This window comes from Harpia harpyja, chromosome 8, assembly GCF_026419915.1.
Source record: "Harpia harpyja isolate bHarHar1 chromosome 8, bHarHar1 primary haplotype, whole genome shotgun sequence".
Classification (NCBI taxonomy): domain Eukaryota; kingdom Metazoa; phylum Chordata; class Aves; order Accipitriformes; family Accipitridae; genus Harpia; species Harpia harpyja.
In genome coordinates, this window is record NC_068947.1 from 49245957 (window position 1) to 49264326 (window position 18370).

The following is an 18370-nucleotide window of genomic DNA, read 5'->3' on the forward strand; positions in this document are numbered from 1 at the left end:
GGGCCAGCTGACAAGCACAGCCTGTGGATGTCCACATTTTTGGGGGGAGGCATGTGTATCCTACCTTCTCTGCTTGCTACTATCAGAAAGAATTCATCCATGGGAAAGCAAACTCGGTTGGATGGGCTATTCTCAAAATCCAGAGCTGCCAGAAGGATGAAATGGAGCAGAAGCACTGCCTGCAACCTTCACTGAGAAGTCTATAGATATGAAGGCTATGTGTAGCTCGAATTCAGCACCACCACTACCTTTGGCAACAAAAGTGCTCTCCACCTTTCATTTCATTTATAGCAACAGTCCTAAATCAGATTGCTCCAACTGGCCAGCTCTGGGCTGAGCAAAGTGGTTTGGGAGCTGGTTACAGAAAATCATGCATCTGAGAACCTTTTACGCACTTTCTCCCTGTGTTTCCAGCTAAGGAGCTTTCCCCGGGAAGTTCTTCCTTTGTGCGCTGTCCCAGAAGAATAGTGGGAGATCTAACAATGCCCACCAAAGTTTATAAAACTACAAGTGGTATGGAGGATGTGAACTCTCCTCCATTTCACCAAATGAAGAACATGGTGTTGGCAGGTGGTGGGTTCCAGGACAACAAAAGGAGGTGCTCTTTCACAAAACACGCAGTTACACGGTGGAAATCCTTGCCGCAGGGCCCAGTGAACAAAAGTGTTGGTAGGACTTCCAAAGGAGATTGCGCAAGGCAGAAAACCTGTCCAGACCTACTAAGCATAAAAGCATCAGCTGTGGCTGAACCAGCCACATGTTGCAAGAAGACTGGGAAAGGGGGCTGGGAAGTCTTGGTGTATGCTTTCCCTCTTCCCTTGATATCTGCAACTGGTCGGTGGTGGAGAGAGTACTGATCTTTGGTCAGACCCAGTACAGCTACTTTTATATGAAGTGCGTACTAATGGTACTCTAAGGGTTAACAGGACTAGGTAGGTCCTAGAATGAGCTCATTTCAAAGTCAGATAGCCTACCCTGGCTGAATTAAGATCTCCCTTTCCTTTATCATACAAATCCAGAAAGACCAGAAATTTGGTTGCTTCTTGCTGAATGTATTTTAAATTCCTCTAGAAATCACTGTACCAGAAGAGCATGTATTTTTAATGCAGAGATATCCTTCTCCTCTTGGAGGACAAAGGTGACTCTCAGATTTCAGCATCGTCCACATTTTCTAAAAAGTCTTTGAATTTGCTGCACAAGACTTGGGTTCTACCATTTCAGTTTTCTGGAAGGATTTCCCCCATTCAGCCTAAGCTAACTCAAATTTGCTTCTGTGCTATAGGCTTAAATAGGTATAAAACCACTGCATGCATTTACATCCAGGAATTCAACTATGTGATTCAGACTTGGAATTGCCACATTCTCTCTCTGCTCCTCTCCCAGGTTTTGCCACCATAAACAAATTTTGCAGCTATTCTGTACCTGTTACAGCAATTTAATATTCCCCAGCAGTCTGGAAAATGTGACCATCGTGGCCAAGTGACCCATATGCTGGTAAGCTTGGTACTTAGCATTGCCACGTTGAGTAAGTCAATCCTCTAAGAGCAGCTGCTTCTCTCACCTCTGGTAGAAAAATGTTTTTTGGCTTTCATTGTATATTATAGCTCCATGCCTGTATAGCGTGGTACAGTGATGGGCACAATGACTGATAGTAACAGCAATTAAGAGCTAGATCTTTACAAGTCTGGATGGCAAATTTGCGTGTCTTTTGCCAGAAACATCTGACGAGGCTGCCTTCGTATTCTGACAGAGATTAATCCGGGCTACGGCATTCAAACCCAGATTTCAGACACGCCAGCGTGGTCATATTTGAATAGCATAGTTAAGCAGCAAGACACGCAGGTTCTTGCAATGCCCAACTCGACAAATAAAACGCGCGGCGACCTGGAGTTCCTCCTTGCTCCCCCGCTTCAATTTTCCTAACTTCAAGGCTGAACTCAAGCACATGCAGAAAACGTGCCGGCTGAGGGAGAAAACCTGCCACAGCGTTACGGGGAGATTGACACAAGGCCGGGGGCCGGCTCCTGCTGTCGGCCCAGGCTTCGTGGAGAGAGCCAGACCCCGGCTCCGACCCCGGCTCCGGCTCCGGCTCCGACCCCGGCCCCGGCCCCGCCGCCCCGGCCCCGGCCCCGCGGGCGCGGCAGCGCTCGGCCGCTCCCTGCTGGCCCCGGCCGGCGCCGCAGGCACTCTTTGTTCCCAGCGCGGAAAAGAACCAGACACAGCCGTTTATTTATTTATGGGGGGTTTTTTGGTGTTTTCTTTCTTTTTTTTTTTTTTTTTCCCCCGGTTCTGAAAAGTGATTTCGGCATCTTCCTCCGTTCTTTTGCCTCCCGCCTTTGTTCCGTCTGCATCGGGCAAGCGTTGTAAGGCTTGGGGGGAGACTCACCCTCACCTCAGAGGGGCACGCTTTGCTTTTTCCTCCCACCCGGTTCTTTTTCCAGCATTGCGGATTGCTGAGGATGCTGAGCAGCAACATGAGAAGCTGTGCCCTGGACAAAAAAAAAAAGGATGCTAATCCTGCCCAGCTGAGTTGCAAAGCCCTATCTTAGGAATTACTTCAGTGGTTAAGCTCAACTTTCGTGTCTGGGTGATTTAAGCTTGTGTCAAAGCTGGTTTTAACTGCATAGTAAAAAAGAGGTGAGACCGAAGTGTTTCCTTCCCAGGCTCACCAAACAGCTACTAATGCTCAGACTGTGAGCGGTGGGACAGCCAGCCTTGGTACAGATCTGACCTTCTCCAAAATTCACATGTAGCCACCTCATTTCTTTGTACAGCCAGCTGAATGTTTTGATCCCAGCTGCATGTCCATCCTATTGCAGTGGTTTGCAGGTTGTCCTGAACCAAATGTATGGGAAGGTCCTGGCTGAGACCTCCGGGCTTCCTGAGGTCCATAGCATATAGGCAGTCAAGCATCTTTCCTGCTGTCAGGGCACTGTAATATCAGCTATCGCACCATCTGCACTTTCACATCCAGGATACGTAACAGCCCCTGCCATTGCCTCTGCTGGAGAAACCCCATATAGTCCAAATCCACTCCATTTGAAAGCCTTCCTCAGGGCCTCTTTCTACCTGAGTGCCTATGGAAATCTGCCAGTACATATTAGCTGTAACGGACAGTTCGGTGCCAGCGTATTTATCTCCTTTATATTGTACCATTTACACTCAGTGGCAAAACCCATTGTCTCCATGTTTTCTGCATCCAGCTAACTTGTGTATTCATTTGGATTCACATGGCTGTCTCCCTGTTTCACTGTCCCTCGTTTCTCTCATTGACTCATGTCTTGCACCAGACTCTAAATTTCTGAGGCAACAATCAACTTGGGAAAATAAAAACTAGGATCGTGGATGGCTGAGAGACCCTTCTGACTGTAGGTGTCCAGGAGCTGCAGGGCAAAGCCAGCTGTTTCTCTGCGATCAGCTGTTTCTCTGGGATGCTGTGCTGGGTAAGGGGTTTGGTGTCTTTCTTTTCCCCACATATCAACTGGAATGTCTGAACACAAGGATGACTTTAAACCTCCTGTTTCCTTGGGTAAAGGGGAAGCACCTGAAATTCTCCTTTTCCACTGCCTATCTGCACAAGCTTCAAAAGCGTCCTTTGCTGTGAAACCCTGTGTGCACTGTCCATTCCTGGTACTACTGAGTGAGGGTCTTCCCTTGCAGACACCTTTTGTTGATGCTCCTACAGGATCCCAAGATCACTTTGAGAACTACAGCTCTTTAGAGAAACGAAGTCCCCAAGACCTTTGTGTCTTGGGAACTCCCCCAAGGTGCAAACCTTTTTGCTGGAGAAATGCCCTACTACTACCTATAGAAAACCTCTCTGTGGCATCCTTATTATTGACATAATGAGTATCCCCTACCTCCCATGTCCAGAGCTAAAAATGCAGAATCCTATCACCCATGGATGCTTTCTCTTTTTTGTGCAGAAGCCTAAGGTATGTCTACACAGTTCAGTAGATTATACTTCGGATAGCCCTGAGCTAGTGCCAGCCAGTGCCTGGCAGTCCCTATAGCACAGTCTGTGCTAACCCATTAGGTCAGACAAATAGGGCCTCATGACACTTTGTATGTCCCTGCCACAGTGCTCTTAGGTCTTCAAACTTCTGCTAATTTTGACTGTGAGCTTCTACCTGACACTCAGCAGCACCTGTCTGATGTCTGGCTGTCTTCACACCTTCATTTCTGAGGGGTTTTCCTAAGTTACCTCACTTCTTTTGCAAAGGCAGGACAGGACCAAAAGCCTTACTTTGCAGTTTGGAGTTGCTGTTGAAGGACAAGTTACTCATGTGATAATGTGCAGCAGCAGTGATTAAGAAATTTGATGGGGGACAAACATACTGAGCAGAATACCAGTACTGCACTACATGGCACACCTGGGGTAGGAATAGGTGCTGAAATCCATGCGGTTGTCCTTGCTAAGGGCTTTTTGTGTTTTGAGGGCATTTTGAGGAAGCTACCACCTGCCAAGTGCCCTCTCTGCCTCCAAATCCAGAGTGCTGTTGCTTCTGCCAGACAAGCCACCTGTAAGTGCTTCTGTGTACTTCTGTGGGATCTTCGGCAGTCTCCAGAGCGAGAGGCACAGTCCAAACAAGTCTTCTGTACACTGGTGATAAGGCAGAGAATGAAGGGTATAAATGTCAAGATTATGAGCACTACTCCAGCCAAAAGATGACTGCTTGGAAAGAAAAGAGCCTAGGAAGAACACATGGGTTCTCTCAAAGGCAGTGCGGCACAACTGTTCGAGACAACCATTTTGAGATACAAGCACTCACCTTTATGTTCAACATTGTTAGTTCTGTCTCAGTCACAATGGCCAATCCTGCCTCTTAGGACTACATTGTTTTTCTTTTTTTATGTCTAAGTTTTTAGTATGTTTCGGCACAAAAGTGTGGTTCGTTATCTCCTTTGCTCAGCCTGAAACCCCTGAAAGTGTTTGTGGTGAAACCAGAGCTCCCACCCCAGGGTAGACACTGCAGGTAATGTCTAAGTGATGGGAAACTGAGCAGGATCAGGACAGTAGTTACAGATGCCGTTGGCCAAGAAGGGTGTTGGATGCAGATGTGCACCTTGGGACATGACCAGGGGAGACACCTTGAGAGCAACTATCCACTGTCAGAGATACGTGATGTGTGAGGAAGCTCAGATCTCTCTGGAACCTGAACTGGAGCTGGTTTGCAACAGACAACCGTCCATCTAGCAAGAGATAGGGAATCAGCTTGTAGCATCATTCACAGTACAGCCAGAAATTCAGCAGCCCCAAGCCTCATCTAAAATTGAAAAGCGCCTCCAAAGGAACTGTTTGTTGCTTTGTTTGTAAAAAGTGCAAACGGCACATCAGAGAAGCAAAAATGCCTTGGTGGATTGTTTGGCTGAACACTTAGTCAGGGTATATTGTAATGAGCCATATGCTAGCTTTGCATAGTATTATGGGGTAAGCCAGCTGCAACGTGCAGCTGATTACTCTGGTTGGAAAAATCTTCATTTTCTGTAACAGGAGGCCAGCAAAGGCAAGCATTCTGGCAGGTACCATCAACCCCTCTGACTGCTCCTGTCATCTTGCTGTGGATCAGATGAAGCTAAGAGAGCAAGAGAACCTCTGCTTTATTTCCACCCTAAAGGAGGGAACCTCCTTTAGCCCTAGGCTTGTTTAATAGTAACTGTTTTTATGAACCATAACCCTTTTATATTTTTATGGAAGAGGTTTCCACCACCTCTTCCCGCAGCTGCCATGCTCATTGCCTCAGTCAGAGCTCAGTCGTTCACCATTCAGCATGCAGCTCAGCTGATGTGGTGGAAAACTCCTGTGAGTTAAGGGGATGGAGGTCAGGAGGGGATGGGAACCTGATGAAGTGCGAGATCACAAAAGTGCCTGTGCAACAAGAAAGCAAATGTCCTTTTTGACCCAAATCCCACCACCTGCTGTGGCCAAAAGCTGATGCCTAGGCAGGAGTATAAGAAGAGAGGGTAAGTATTTCCTCCAGATATCAGCTTTGAACAATTTGTCTCTCAGGGACTTTGCGGAGCCAGAGGTGTTTCCTCTTTGCATTAGACAAACCTTGGTGGACTTTCCTTCTGTGTACCTATCGAGCCTTCATTTGAACCCTCTTGACCTTCTGGCATCCACAGCAGCCTGGGCTAAGGAGTTTCACAGCTTAATCACAACATCCACTGGCGGAGAGGCTGAAAATTCCTCCATCAGGAACAGATCTTCTTTAGATCTCAGCTGTGCTAAGTGCTGAATCAACAATTTTTGTGGCCACCCTTTGAATGGGCCAGAAATCCCCACCTAGAAGGTGGGAACATCAATAGTTCTTTTAAGGTCTTTTTTCAAACTACTGTTGGTTGTGTTTCCAAGGCGAAATTAACAGCCGTGTCAGAATCTACTACAAATGAATACAACAAATCCGGAAACACAATGCCAATGAACCAGAATGAGTTTTTAGCTCTAAGATATCTGATTTAACTTTTTTTTTGAGAGAGGAACTTAGCTTAGGGTTATCCCTTTGCATTTACATATATCTAATGCTTCGAATGCTCTGGGTCGTCATTACATACAGACAGAAAGGGGCTGAACATATATGGAACTATTATTTCAGAAAAGCTGAAAAAGAGGCCATACAGCTGTCTCAGTTTTGGGGTGCCCACGTGAATTTGACATGTAAGCCTCTAAAGACCAACAAAACCATGAAGCCGTAGTAACAGAGGGGGGGTTGGGAGCGATGTGGGAAAACCTAGGGGATACCATATTTATGTCTGAGTAAGAAGCCTGAATTACTCTCATTAAAAGAAAAATTCCCCACAGACAGGATTGTTAAGACTATTCTTATTTGACATGGTTATTAATGAGGAGGAGGAGGGAGCAAATTACACATTAATGAACTTCACAGACAATAATACTCTGGGAAGATCTGAGGGCTCCAGTGAGGACAGATCATTGGCCAAGTGGAGTGCAACGCTATCATTATGTTGACAAAATGCTGAAACCTCTGAACATCGTATCCAATCCTTTCCAAAACCACCGACCTCACGGGGCAGACACCTTGCGTTGTCAGTGAAAATCAGGAAGACAAAAAAGCCTGTTTTCCTCTAAATTCACCGCCTGGCCATTGCAGAATGTGACATGAGGTGACCTGCACGTCTGGGGTTTAGGGTGATGGTGAATGGGTATTTTACTTCACCCAGCCAGTTCTTCCTCTCCACCCTCTACGCTCCACCTGTGTTCCTTGCTTCATACCTCTGGCCGGTGTCCCATAGATACACTCCCGCCGAGAACCATCCTTCAGTCTGAGTCTGAAACACCCCCCTTTCTGCCAACACTCAGGTTTCACTGCAAAAAATGAAAAGCGAAATCAGTAGTAGAATCAGGCATTTTGGTGGTGTGACCAAAATCTGTGAGGTGTAGAATGAAGTGGGAATACAAGAGGCTCAGTCATAGCTGGGACATGCAAACTACAGAATCATAAAATGGTCGAGGTTGGAAGTGACCTCTGGAGATCACCTAGTCCACCCCCTTTGCTCAAGCAGGGTCAGCTAGAGCACGTTGTCCAGGACCATGTCCAGTTGGGTGTTGAATATCTCCACAGCTGGACACTCCATAACCTGTCTAGGCAACTTGTTCCAGTGTTTGACCACCCTCACAGTAAAAAATCGATAATAAATAAATAAAATTATTGTATTCGGATTGAGTTCCATGTTTTTTTAATTTGTGCCCATTGCCTCTTGTCCTGTTGGTGGGCACCACTGGGAAGAGCCTGGGCTCCTCCTCTTCATTCCCTCCCATCAGGTATTTACACACATTGGGAAGTTCTTCCCGGAGCCTTCTCTGCTGCAGGTTGAACAGTCCCGGCTCTCTCAGCCTCTCCTCACATGACAGATGCTCCAGTCCCTTCATCATCTTCATGGTCTTCTGCCGGACTCTGTTTGGGAAGCACCCGCACCAGAGGAGATGGCTCCCCGACAGCTCTTTTCCCCAGGCGTAGGGCATCGCTGCATGGTATGGACATGCCCAAAGCCAACCCGGTGACTTTGGGATGGTCAGGACTGGAAGCTGCCGGAGTCGGAGGTGTTATTTCAGCAGAGCCGCGGCAGGAGCAGAGCAAGGGCATCGTCTGGAAGGCAGCACCACGAGGAGGTGAATACAGCAGACAGCTGCCAGTTCTAACTGCTGCCCACGCAGCAGGCAGAGCCTGTAGCTTGGGTGGCTGTAAGGAAGCAGGGAACGTCGGAGGGAAAACTCCCAGGCAGGGGTGCTGGAGGTCCCAGGCGAGAGGGAGGAGAGCGATTTGGGAGGCAGTACCCTCCTGACCGGGAGCAAGCACCGTGACAGCGCTGCCTCTAATTCTGCTCACCTTGGCTCCAGAGTCGAGGAGGGGCTGAGAGCTGACAGCAAAGGCAACAGCCCTCCCTGCTGCTGGGCAAGCTGGAATAAAGCCGCGGTTGCCACAGAGTGCGGCTGAACTGCCTGGGAGGGTGCAGGGGAGAGGACCGTAGAGCGTCCTGAGCAGCGGGACACCTCCTCTGCATCTTAGCCGAGTAACAGAATGAGACAAGTGCGGCTGGGTGAACGCCAGAAAGGTCCTGACATTTCAGAAATCCTTTGCTGTTTTGCTTTTAATCAATCTGTATTAAGCCTCAAATGTGAAAAGAAGTGCTTAGGGCAAAGGTGAATTTCATATTAAGAGTAAATTGCTCTGATGCTTGTCAATTTGCCGAGATTTTTACGGCAAGGAAATGGTATTATTTCCCAGGCTCCTGGCATGGTCCTAAAGGTCACACCTCATGACACAACTCTCTTCCTTTCTCTTGAGCTGTTGTTCATACAAGAAAAGCCACAAGTATAAAGATGTTGCTGCTGCTTTTTGGTACCAGGTAAAAAAGTCTCAACAGTCTAGGTTGTTACATGTTCTTGGAGCTTTATTGTAAAGGTGGAATGAAAATGGACTGTGAAAAGCTCATTGCCACTTTACATGAATGTTATTATTTCACACATGTATTAATCTCCCTTCCCTTCACGTTCCTTCACAAACCAGCCCCATTACTTCTAAGTGAGAACTTCTACCACACGTTCACAATGAAGGCTCTCCAAATAAATGGCAAATACTTTTCATAAAACACATTACAACTACAGTTTTATGAAGACTGCTGTAACAGAGAGAGGCATGTCCTCACTAGGCATTTAATCAAGAACAGCAAGATTTGTGTAGGTCCAGAACTGTACTCTAGAGGCACCTACACAAAAGTCTCACACCAAATTTGCTTTTTTTCAACTACCAGCAGATACGCTATGAAGTATAATTACAGAATATTCCACAGCTGAGGTATGTCAGCATTTAGGGGTCCTGCATGAATTGACAGAGTTTAAGCAGCGTGTGCTATGTGGGTACAGCTTCCCAGGCACAGGGCTGACGCTGTTCAATGAAGGTGCAAACCCACTGAGCGCAGACTGTAACTTAGCTGTGCTCTTCTGATGAAACTGGATCAGAGCTAAGCTGCTGCATGGAGAATGCCACAAAACCCAGAACCACCTCGCTAGCGTGGACCCACAGCAGCCTTCTGGCCAAGCCCGTAGGCGCTAGCGCGTTGCCTTGGTCTAACCAAGGGTCCAGGGGCAATACCTCTTTCCCCCTCCCCTTCCAAACTACGACCAGAGCTGCTGCACCTCATGAGGAACACCACCCCCTCCGCCCACCACCCACCTCCCCAGTCCTGCGCCCGCTCGCCGCGAGCAACCCAGCCACCCCAGGCACCTCTGTGCTGCTTCCCTGACACCCCGCACAGAACCCTCACAGACCCCCTCAAGTCCTCTCACACACCCCCCCACACACACCCCACCTCACGCCCCCCTCACAGACCGCCGGCAGTGCTCTCACACACCCCTCACGGACCTCCTCAAGTCCTCTCTCACGCACACACCCCCCCCCCCCCACCCCACCTCAGGCCCCCCTCGCTAACCCCTCACAGACCCTCCGCAGTGCTGTCACACACCCCTCACGTCCCCCTCAGAGACCCCCGGCAGTGCTGTCACACACCCCTCACAGACCCCTCACACCCCAACTCACGTCCCCCTCACAGACCGCCGGCAGTGCTGTCTCACACCCCTCACAGACCCCTCACAGACCCCTCACAGACCCCTCGCAAACCTCCTCAAGTCCTCTCACACACCCCCCCTCACACCCCACCTCACGTCCCCCTCACAGACCGCCGGCAGTGCGGTCACACCCCCCTCACAGACGCCTCACACCCCCCTCACAGACCCCTCACACTCCCCTCGCAGACCCCTCTCCTCCCCGCTGGCAGCCAATGGCAACCAGAGGAACGGACGAGCCTCCCTTCCTTCCCCCCCCCCCCCCCAATTCCCCCGCTATTTAAATCGGGAAGGTGCGCGTGCGCCGACGCCCGTTAACGGCACCACGCCGGCCGCTGCGTTTCCGCTTCCCTGGCGGGCGCGCCCTCCCCGGGCGGGCCTCTCCCCGGCGCCTGCGCATGAGCGCCGCCTCGCGCCTCCCGCCCTTTCCTCTTCATCTTCCTCCTCCTCCTCCTCCTCGGCGAGGGCCCGGCCGTTGCTCCCGGGCCCGGGCCGGGGATGCGCTGCTCGGCGGTCCCTCGTAGGAGCTACTCGGCGGGCGGGGAGCGGGATGGAGGTGGAGGAGGCGTTCCCGCTGGTGGGGCAGATGGGGCCCTACCAGGTGTATCTGTGCGTCCTGCTGGCCGTGCTCCTCCAGGTGAGAGGCCGCCTCCCCTCCCGCCCCTTTTCCCGAGGCTCCTGTGGGAGCGCCTGTGGGGGAGGCAATGCCGGGAGGGGGGGTGTGTGTGTGTGTGTGTGTGCCCACCCCGGAGTGTGGGTGCTGTGGGCGGTTGTCCTCTCAAGTGGTTGGGTGGAGGTGCCTGGTGTGAAGGTTGGTGTCGGAGGTCTTCTGCTGGGGGCTGTAATTGGTTTTCTGCTCTGGATTTAGCCTTGCAGCAGTTTGCTGTGCTCCTGGGGCAAAGGTGACCCCCGTCCAAAGGCGGAGCGAACTTCTGCGGGGTGAATTTGGGGCAGATGGCTTGATGCGATCTGTGCTGCGTTGCCTGAGAAGTTATGCCTTGTGTCGCTCGGTGAGCAGATTGGGAGTACGCGGTTTGTCAGGTGAAGGGCTGGTTGAGGTTGAGGGGATTTCCACGCGCTGCACTGGAAGACAGTGACTTCTGTCAGAGACTCTGCTGGGAATCCTACACAACCTAGAGTTAATGGCCAGGCTAGTGATCTCTAGGTTGTGTGTGGCTTGTTTGTGGAGGAAAGGTTTGAAAAGCTACAGCTGGTCGCTGATTCCTGTGTGTGTAGAAGCTCTCATCAAATCAGCTGACAGGCCATGACTGCTTATGGTACTTTGATTTGCCTTAACTTTTAGAATGTAGGGGCAGTGTCTCTACATTAGGTATTTGGATGAGGCTCTACATTTGCGGCAAGGGAGATTTAGGTTAGATATTAGGAAAAATTTATTTACTGAGAGGCTTGTCAGATATTGGAATAGGCTGCCCAGGGAAATGGTTGAGTCACCATCCTTGGAGGTATTCAAAAAGCGAGTAGGAGGGGTACTCCAGAACATGGTTTAGTGGGCATGGATGATGGTTGGACTCAATGATCTTGAAGGTCTTTTCCAACCTAAATGATTCTATGATTCTATGATTTTGGGTAGTCAGGTTTGTATTCTGAGATACAAACCTGCAACTCTTGCGTTTCGTGATGAAAATGGAGTCCACAGTAACAGTGGAGTGCTATAATACCATTCAGAGACTGCATGACCAAGTGATGTGTTCTGTAACAAGGTTTGTAGTCTTTACCTCCAGCTTTGCTTCATCTTTGTGCCTATTCCTATGGGGGTGGGGAGGGGAGATGAGGACAGTATGTGCACCTTCACAGTTAGACCTAGGCATATAGTTTGAATCTGGCAGAAGTTTGGTTTACTCCACGTTAACGCTTCAAAAACTTAATTGTAGTGAATTCAGCTAGGCTGACAAATGCTGGCTTATGGCCATTGTGGAAACTTACCAGCTGCAGGAGGGAAGAGGGGAACTTAAGTGTCCTCCTGCCTCTGCTGGCCACTATTTTGTAGCAATCAAGAACTTCCAGTCATGAGCCATGAGACCGAAGATGTCTTCTCCTGGCAGCTAGGGGACTGACAGAAGTATTAAGAAACTTTGTGAGATGACCAAAGACAATTCAGATGCTCAGTCCTGTCATGTTGGGAATTCTGTACTTGGTTGCAAAGCTATTTAGCTGATTAATCCTTTAAAATTGGATATTGCTTAGAGCTTGTTCTACTGGCTAGAAAATTTGTATGCTCACTGAAGATGAGGGATTAAGGAAGCAATAGTTATTTTTTCTTCCAGTGCTGGTCATGTTCTGGAATGAACTGCAATGATGATGACAAGTGCTCTGTATTCCCCGAGTTTTAAGTAGTATGGGTCAGCTGTTCTGTAATGCTTTTGTTTGTTTTCTTTTTAATGGATTAACTTCATTTCTCATGGGTGAAGTAAACAGAAAGATCTTTACAAATCCTGGAACTAATTCAGAGTAACTAAAGAAAAAAAGGTACCAGGTTTGCAGCTCTGTTTTTTTTTTTTTTCTCATGTTTTCTTAATTCTTGAACTTTACCAGTGAGCATCATCCCCTGACTGATATATTTTGTTTGCTTCAGATCATGCAGGTGCAGGAGTTTGTAAAGGATTTAGATGTGAAGCTTGTTGTCTTTCAGTCTGTGAATAGATTTAGACTTACACAACTGGTTACTGCTTGGGTGGTTGATTGCTCTCTGTGTTCCTTTATTGGTGCCAAGTTACATAATGTGTCACTGGGATGTGCAAGAGCAAGACTGAGGGCAGGTTCCACGACTGGTGTTAGTCTTTTTTCTGGTTTATCGTCAGTCTTTGGAGGATGGACCCAAAGGTAAGTAATGTATCTGGTGTGTGTGATGTAGAATTAGGTAGTCATGGGCTCCTTTAGTGGATTAGATGTGGCTAGACACTGCAGAATGAGAAGTCCTGTTAGTCTATGTCACTGGCTTTGCCATGGACTCATTATTGCTTATTTCCCTGTCCCTTCCCATGTGCTCCCTCAGTTGGCTTGTATTTTCACATAGGCCTATTGGTATAAAAAAAATTCCTATGTTCTTAAAGATAAGAATACCACATGGGTGAAACCTATTTTTGTCTTTGCTCTGTCAAGTCCCTTCATCTCTGATGCTAATGTGCTGAGCTTAAACTTTCTGCTTTCCCTGCCCTGTAAGATTCCCAGCAGATGTTCTTGCTTTCCTTGTAGGCTTTTGTGCTTTTCCATCTCTGCAAGTTTCTAATCCCTTGAGTTTCATACTTTATATGTATTTTCCCCTCATCTTGGTGTTTTTCTTCTCATAAATTTCTACAGTAAGCTCCTTCTGCCATGTAGCCTTACTGATATGCCAACGTATCTGTCTCTGAATTCTAATTACAAACATGGTTTAGCTCACAGAACTTCTTTGAGGCAAGTTGTACCAAACACTTATGTTGGTATGGGTGAGACTTTCTGCATGATAGTCAATTTTCATGTGGGCTTGAGTGAACTGGTACTTGACCTGTGGAATGAGCTTACTGACACTCTGGCAAAAGACCTCCAGGTTGCTTGTAGTCAGAAAAATGGTTTTGTATGTCATCAGTGTAAAACTAGATTAAGTGTAAGTCTTGTGGGCTACTTCTTTCATCTTCTTCACTGATTTGTATTAATTCTCTGCTACCTGATGCTGTTACTCATTAACTGGTTGAGCTGGTACTGTATGCCTGGCTTATTCACTACCAACTTAATAGGACTTTGGAAGACTTTTAGGAATGTTCTGTAGCAGTGGTTGCTAATTATATAATGGAGTGACAACTACATAGCTAATGTAGACCAACATTTTTTCCAAAATCTATGGAATTACGCAAAGACCAAACTTACCTGAAGAATGTGGGGATAGACTAATGATGTGAATTTGAGGCTGGATTAGTCTTGCATTTCCAGTGTATCTTTAAGAGAGTGCATGAGGAATAAAGGGAGCTGATAACTCTTAAAATACTGAGGACTTGACTTTGAACTGAAAGTAATTGCTTGACACCTATTGATTACTAGAAAGGTGCTCACTACCTTTTGAAGAGATTACATTGAAGCATTATTAAAGAATGGTGTCTCTTGGTGTTTGTTTAGTGTGTCTAGCAACATTAGACAAAATCTCACATCTTGATCAGATGCTTGAGAGTGTACAAGCATATTAAAAAAAGTTTCTTGGTCTCTTGTGACTCAACATACAGGGTTGAAAGAGGTTTGCCTTTGACAGTGAATCTGAACTACAGGATTCCAAACTGAACCTGCAAAATGTGAGAATGGAAGTGTGTCCCTACTACATTTTTATTAAAAGTTTTTTTAAAAACATGTTAGAGTTTAAAAAACCCAAAATGTTAGGGTTTAAAAGGGAGGTGGTGTTTGCACAGCTGAAAAAGGCTTTGTCTAAAGTTGGGTAATGTGAGTTGCACAGCAGTATGGATAATTACCAAGGGTGGTGTTTCCCTCTGTCTTGGAGACTTAATACTAACTGCAGAGAAGGTGGAAAAACAGCTAAGATAGTAACATCAAGTTCCTTGAATAATTGTTTTAAGGCAAAGGCATTCTTGATGTAGTGCAGCCATAATGAGTAGTGCTGCTAACACCTCTGCACTGTTGGCAGCAAGATCGTGTATGACTTCTGTCATTAGGATATCCCAATGCAGAAAGCTGGTCTTTAATCAGCCCATCTGCACAAATGTTTTGAGGGAAAGCAGATTCTGGGTCATGTGGCTTAAGTAAGGCAGGCTCATCCCAAATCTTTAGAAATAATTCAAAAGAAGTAGTGTCTGTCTTCAGATAAGATACAGATGTGATCCCATACATAGCCTTGTTTAACTCTGTTTCTTGACATTTCTTATCTACCCCCATACAGGTTCTACCTCTTTAATAGCATGAGACATTACTCTGTAGTTGTAGTAATAGTAATGAAATACTTTGTCAGCGAATCTTCTTTAACACTTGTGTTTGTGTGAGTCTATTAAGCTGTTCTTTGAACTAGCCAGAATTGATCATAAATTGGACATCTTACTCCCGGTTCTTGATGAGGTATACTCTTAGGAATTTATCTGAATAGAAAGTGCAAAACAAATCTGAAATTAGTGAACAATTTAAAATGAAGGAAAGAGATGGGTATTACACAAATTGCATTACAATTTCTAGTATAGGGTGCTGAAGGTGTTCCAGGAGCTTCGTGACAGGCATGCTGTTTACCCCAAGTTACTTGCGCTGTAACTCAGACGTAGTTCAACTGTATCTGTAAGGTATGTAAGCAAGGTGGCAGATATAAAAAGGATTTATAGAATTGCCCTGTAACCTTTCTTCACTTTGATTACCTCACTGTTTGGCTTTTTTCTTTATGTCTGTGGGAGAAGTAAGACTTCTAAGTCCCTCTGGTTCTCAAGAAAGCAGTTGGAGAATGTGTGTCAAATGTGTGCAGCCACTTAGGTGGAAGGCTGGTTTCAAATGAGGCATGAATACAAACATAAGTAGGGGCCCAAATTTTTACTTCTTGCGGTAAGCTGCTTATTCCCATAGCTTTTTGTGCATTGTATCTTACTCAGAACGTGCTTATGCTAAAGGATGGTGTTGCTTGCCTTGTAGAAGTGATGAAGGCTTTTAGTGTAGTTGCATCACTGAATATAATTCCTTGTTCTGATATAGCTTATTCCTGCTTGGGAAGGCTAACTAGGTGGGTGTAAGTATGTAAACTAATCACATGGAAAGATATGCTGCTACTTATTTAGCTAAGAATATTTCTACCTGAAAGTCGGTGTAACTTCTAAGTGAAGACCAATCCTACCATTTGCTCCAATTGGGTGGGAGGAATCTTTTAAGGAAAAAAAGGTAGTTCTTTGGTTGCATGTTACATTTCACTTCAATGATTTGGATGCCAACCAAGACTCCTTGGTCCTTTAATGGCCTGTAAATAAAACATAGCTGCCAGAAGAATCAGAAATATAGTCAAGACCCAGTGTGGTTGGTCTGTCTGTAATTACTCCTTTCAGATCCTTAACTGTTCCTTAAAAGAAACAATCACTTATCTTTTCTGATATTACAGTTATAACTTTAAAAACATGACTGCAGCTGATGCAGACATTATGCTGTATTCTGCAGAAAACCTGAAATAACAATGCTGAGTTGTGACATGCTTCCTTAGCAGTGGGGTCCTTAACTCTCAGATATAACACAGAAGTCTAGATTCTAATAACTGCTTACTCACTGATTAATTTTAAGTAGCTAACTTACTATCATTTTTTCCAAAAATAATCCTGAATGGAGGGGGTCATGAATACCTTATCAGCTGCCTACATCTCCATCTTCTCTCAAAATTATGCTGTGTCTTAATCCAAACCAGTGCATCATCCATATAGCTAAGCTTTAAATTTATGCTTGTATGCCGGGGGAAAGTATGGTCAGAGCAAACTTGAGGTGGAGAAGAAACATGAGCTGTAGCTTTGAGACCTTCCCTTCTTTAGCTGTATCTGAACTACAAAGTACATGTAGTTGAGCTCATATTTAGGTGGTTCTGAGTGTCTTTCACAATTGCTAGGTCTTCTTGCCCTTCTAATGATTACTACATTTGCTCTGACACTGAAACCACATGTTCTGTGTGTAACCATATAAACACATCTAGTCAGCTTTTGCAATTTAACTTACAAGGCTGACTTCAGTTTCTGTGCAGTTCAGTCCTAGAAGACGCCTGTTCAATGTGCTGTTGTAAAGACCTTAACAGAATTATTGCTGATGGGCATAGCAAGAAGCATGAGTTTTGGGAGAAGCACAGAGAAGTAGATAATCTGAAGGCCTAGTAACAGAGGGAAGGCAGCAGATTGTTCTGCCTATTTAAAAGACAAACAAACAAACAAATGAAACTTCTATTAAAAAAGTGAAGGCTACATGCTGTGTAGAGTGCAGTTGTCAGAAGGAACTTGCTCTGGGGCTCTTTAGCTGTAGCTGAATGCCTTGCTTTTGCAATGTCTTTTTAACAACTGGGAGTGGAAGGTGCCTGGGAGGCACCGTGTCAGTGGTGATTGACATCTTTATATGGAGTGTGGGTAAAACATATGGGGAGATATTTTCAGATTATTAACGATAACTTTTTTGTTACATTGAATATTTTGTGCAATGGGATAGTATTTGGATTCAGTGGGAGCTGAAGCAATCCCATCTTCTGCTGTTAATCAAGATGGCTTTAAGCCTGGCAAACTGTTGAAACAATCCATCTAGCCAGTCTGTCCTCTGAGCACCCTCAGAAGATGAGCCTGGGAGTTAACAGGCATAATTCTACTGGACAGGAAGGACTATGGATTGAAAATATTTGTATTATGACACATCATCTCCCTTTCCTTCTTCCCTGCCCATGTGTACACACAGTCTCTAACTTCCCATGTTTTGTAGGCAATAAATTACCTGTATTTTTCCAGTAGCAAGCCACATCATCAAGGCTCTCCTCACTGACGCTTCCTCCATTTTAGAGACTCTGATTTCCTTTTCTCTCAGGTGATAGAACTGGCAGATGTGTAATTGAACTCAGAATAATTGTTTCCAACTCGCACATGACTGTTCCTCTTTATTTCTGACCCAAATAAAGTTTTGTGCTCTCAAATGCTTTTTTTTTTAACTGGTGTAGTTAATATAAGTAGTGCTTCATGTGCGTTGTTTGTGTTAAGTAAAACCTCTGCTTGCTTTTTTGCAGGTACCGGCCTGGTGGGACTGAAGTCCCTCTGGAGCAATAGCATCTGTTTTCTAGGTCTTGTCTGTTTACAATATGATCTCTAAGTTTGGGAGTTAACCTGGTTACACATTGTGTTTGTGTTCACCGGTCATTTTCCTAATCCTGGTGGGCTTGGGGGGCAAAGGGTGTTAAGATTATTTACCTTGTAAGGCACAATGAAGCTTTCAAGATCCTCAGGTTAAGAAAGCTGAAGAGAATTGTATGTATAGCTTATTCCAGCTTTCTGTTTGTGGTATGCTGTTCAGTTATTGGTGTCTTAAAAAATACAGAGAGAAAGACAGGAGCTCTTCAATCTCTTTCAATTTGCAGACCTCCTACAGGTGTCCCACTGAAGATGTGGAATCCTTGTACAGTAAATTTAGGACTGCTGACAGCATTGTGTTTCTTAATTATTTTTCCCAGAATGTTAAGTAATTTGGGGACTTCTGAGGCCTGTAGGCTGTAAGTTGATTGGTTGCTGGTTTAGCAAGTTCCACCACAAAATTGGAAAACTGTTCTTTCAGTTCTGGACCATGATGTTGCTCTGAAATAGCAGTAAACTCAAG

General features: G+C 46.0%; 1 protein-coding gene across 1 annotated transcript in view; it reads left to right on the top strand.

The window, feature by feature from the left end:
- Positions 1-10526: 10526 nt before the first annotated feature.
- The window catches only part of SLC22A15 (solute carrier family 22 member 15), a 44649-nt gene continuing 36805 nt past the window's right edge, over positions 10527-18370 (top strand). The window contains exon 1 of the mRNA XM_052794607.1: positions 10527-10721. Coding sequence (XP_052650567.1) covers positions 10635-10721 — 87 coding nt within the window. The 5' untranslated portion in view covers positions 10527-10634. The remainder of the gene's footprint in view (positions 10722-18370) is intronic.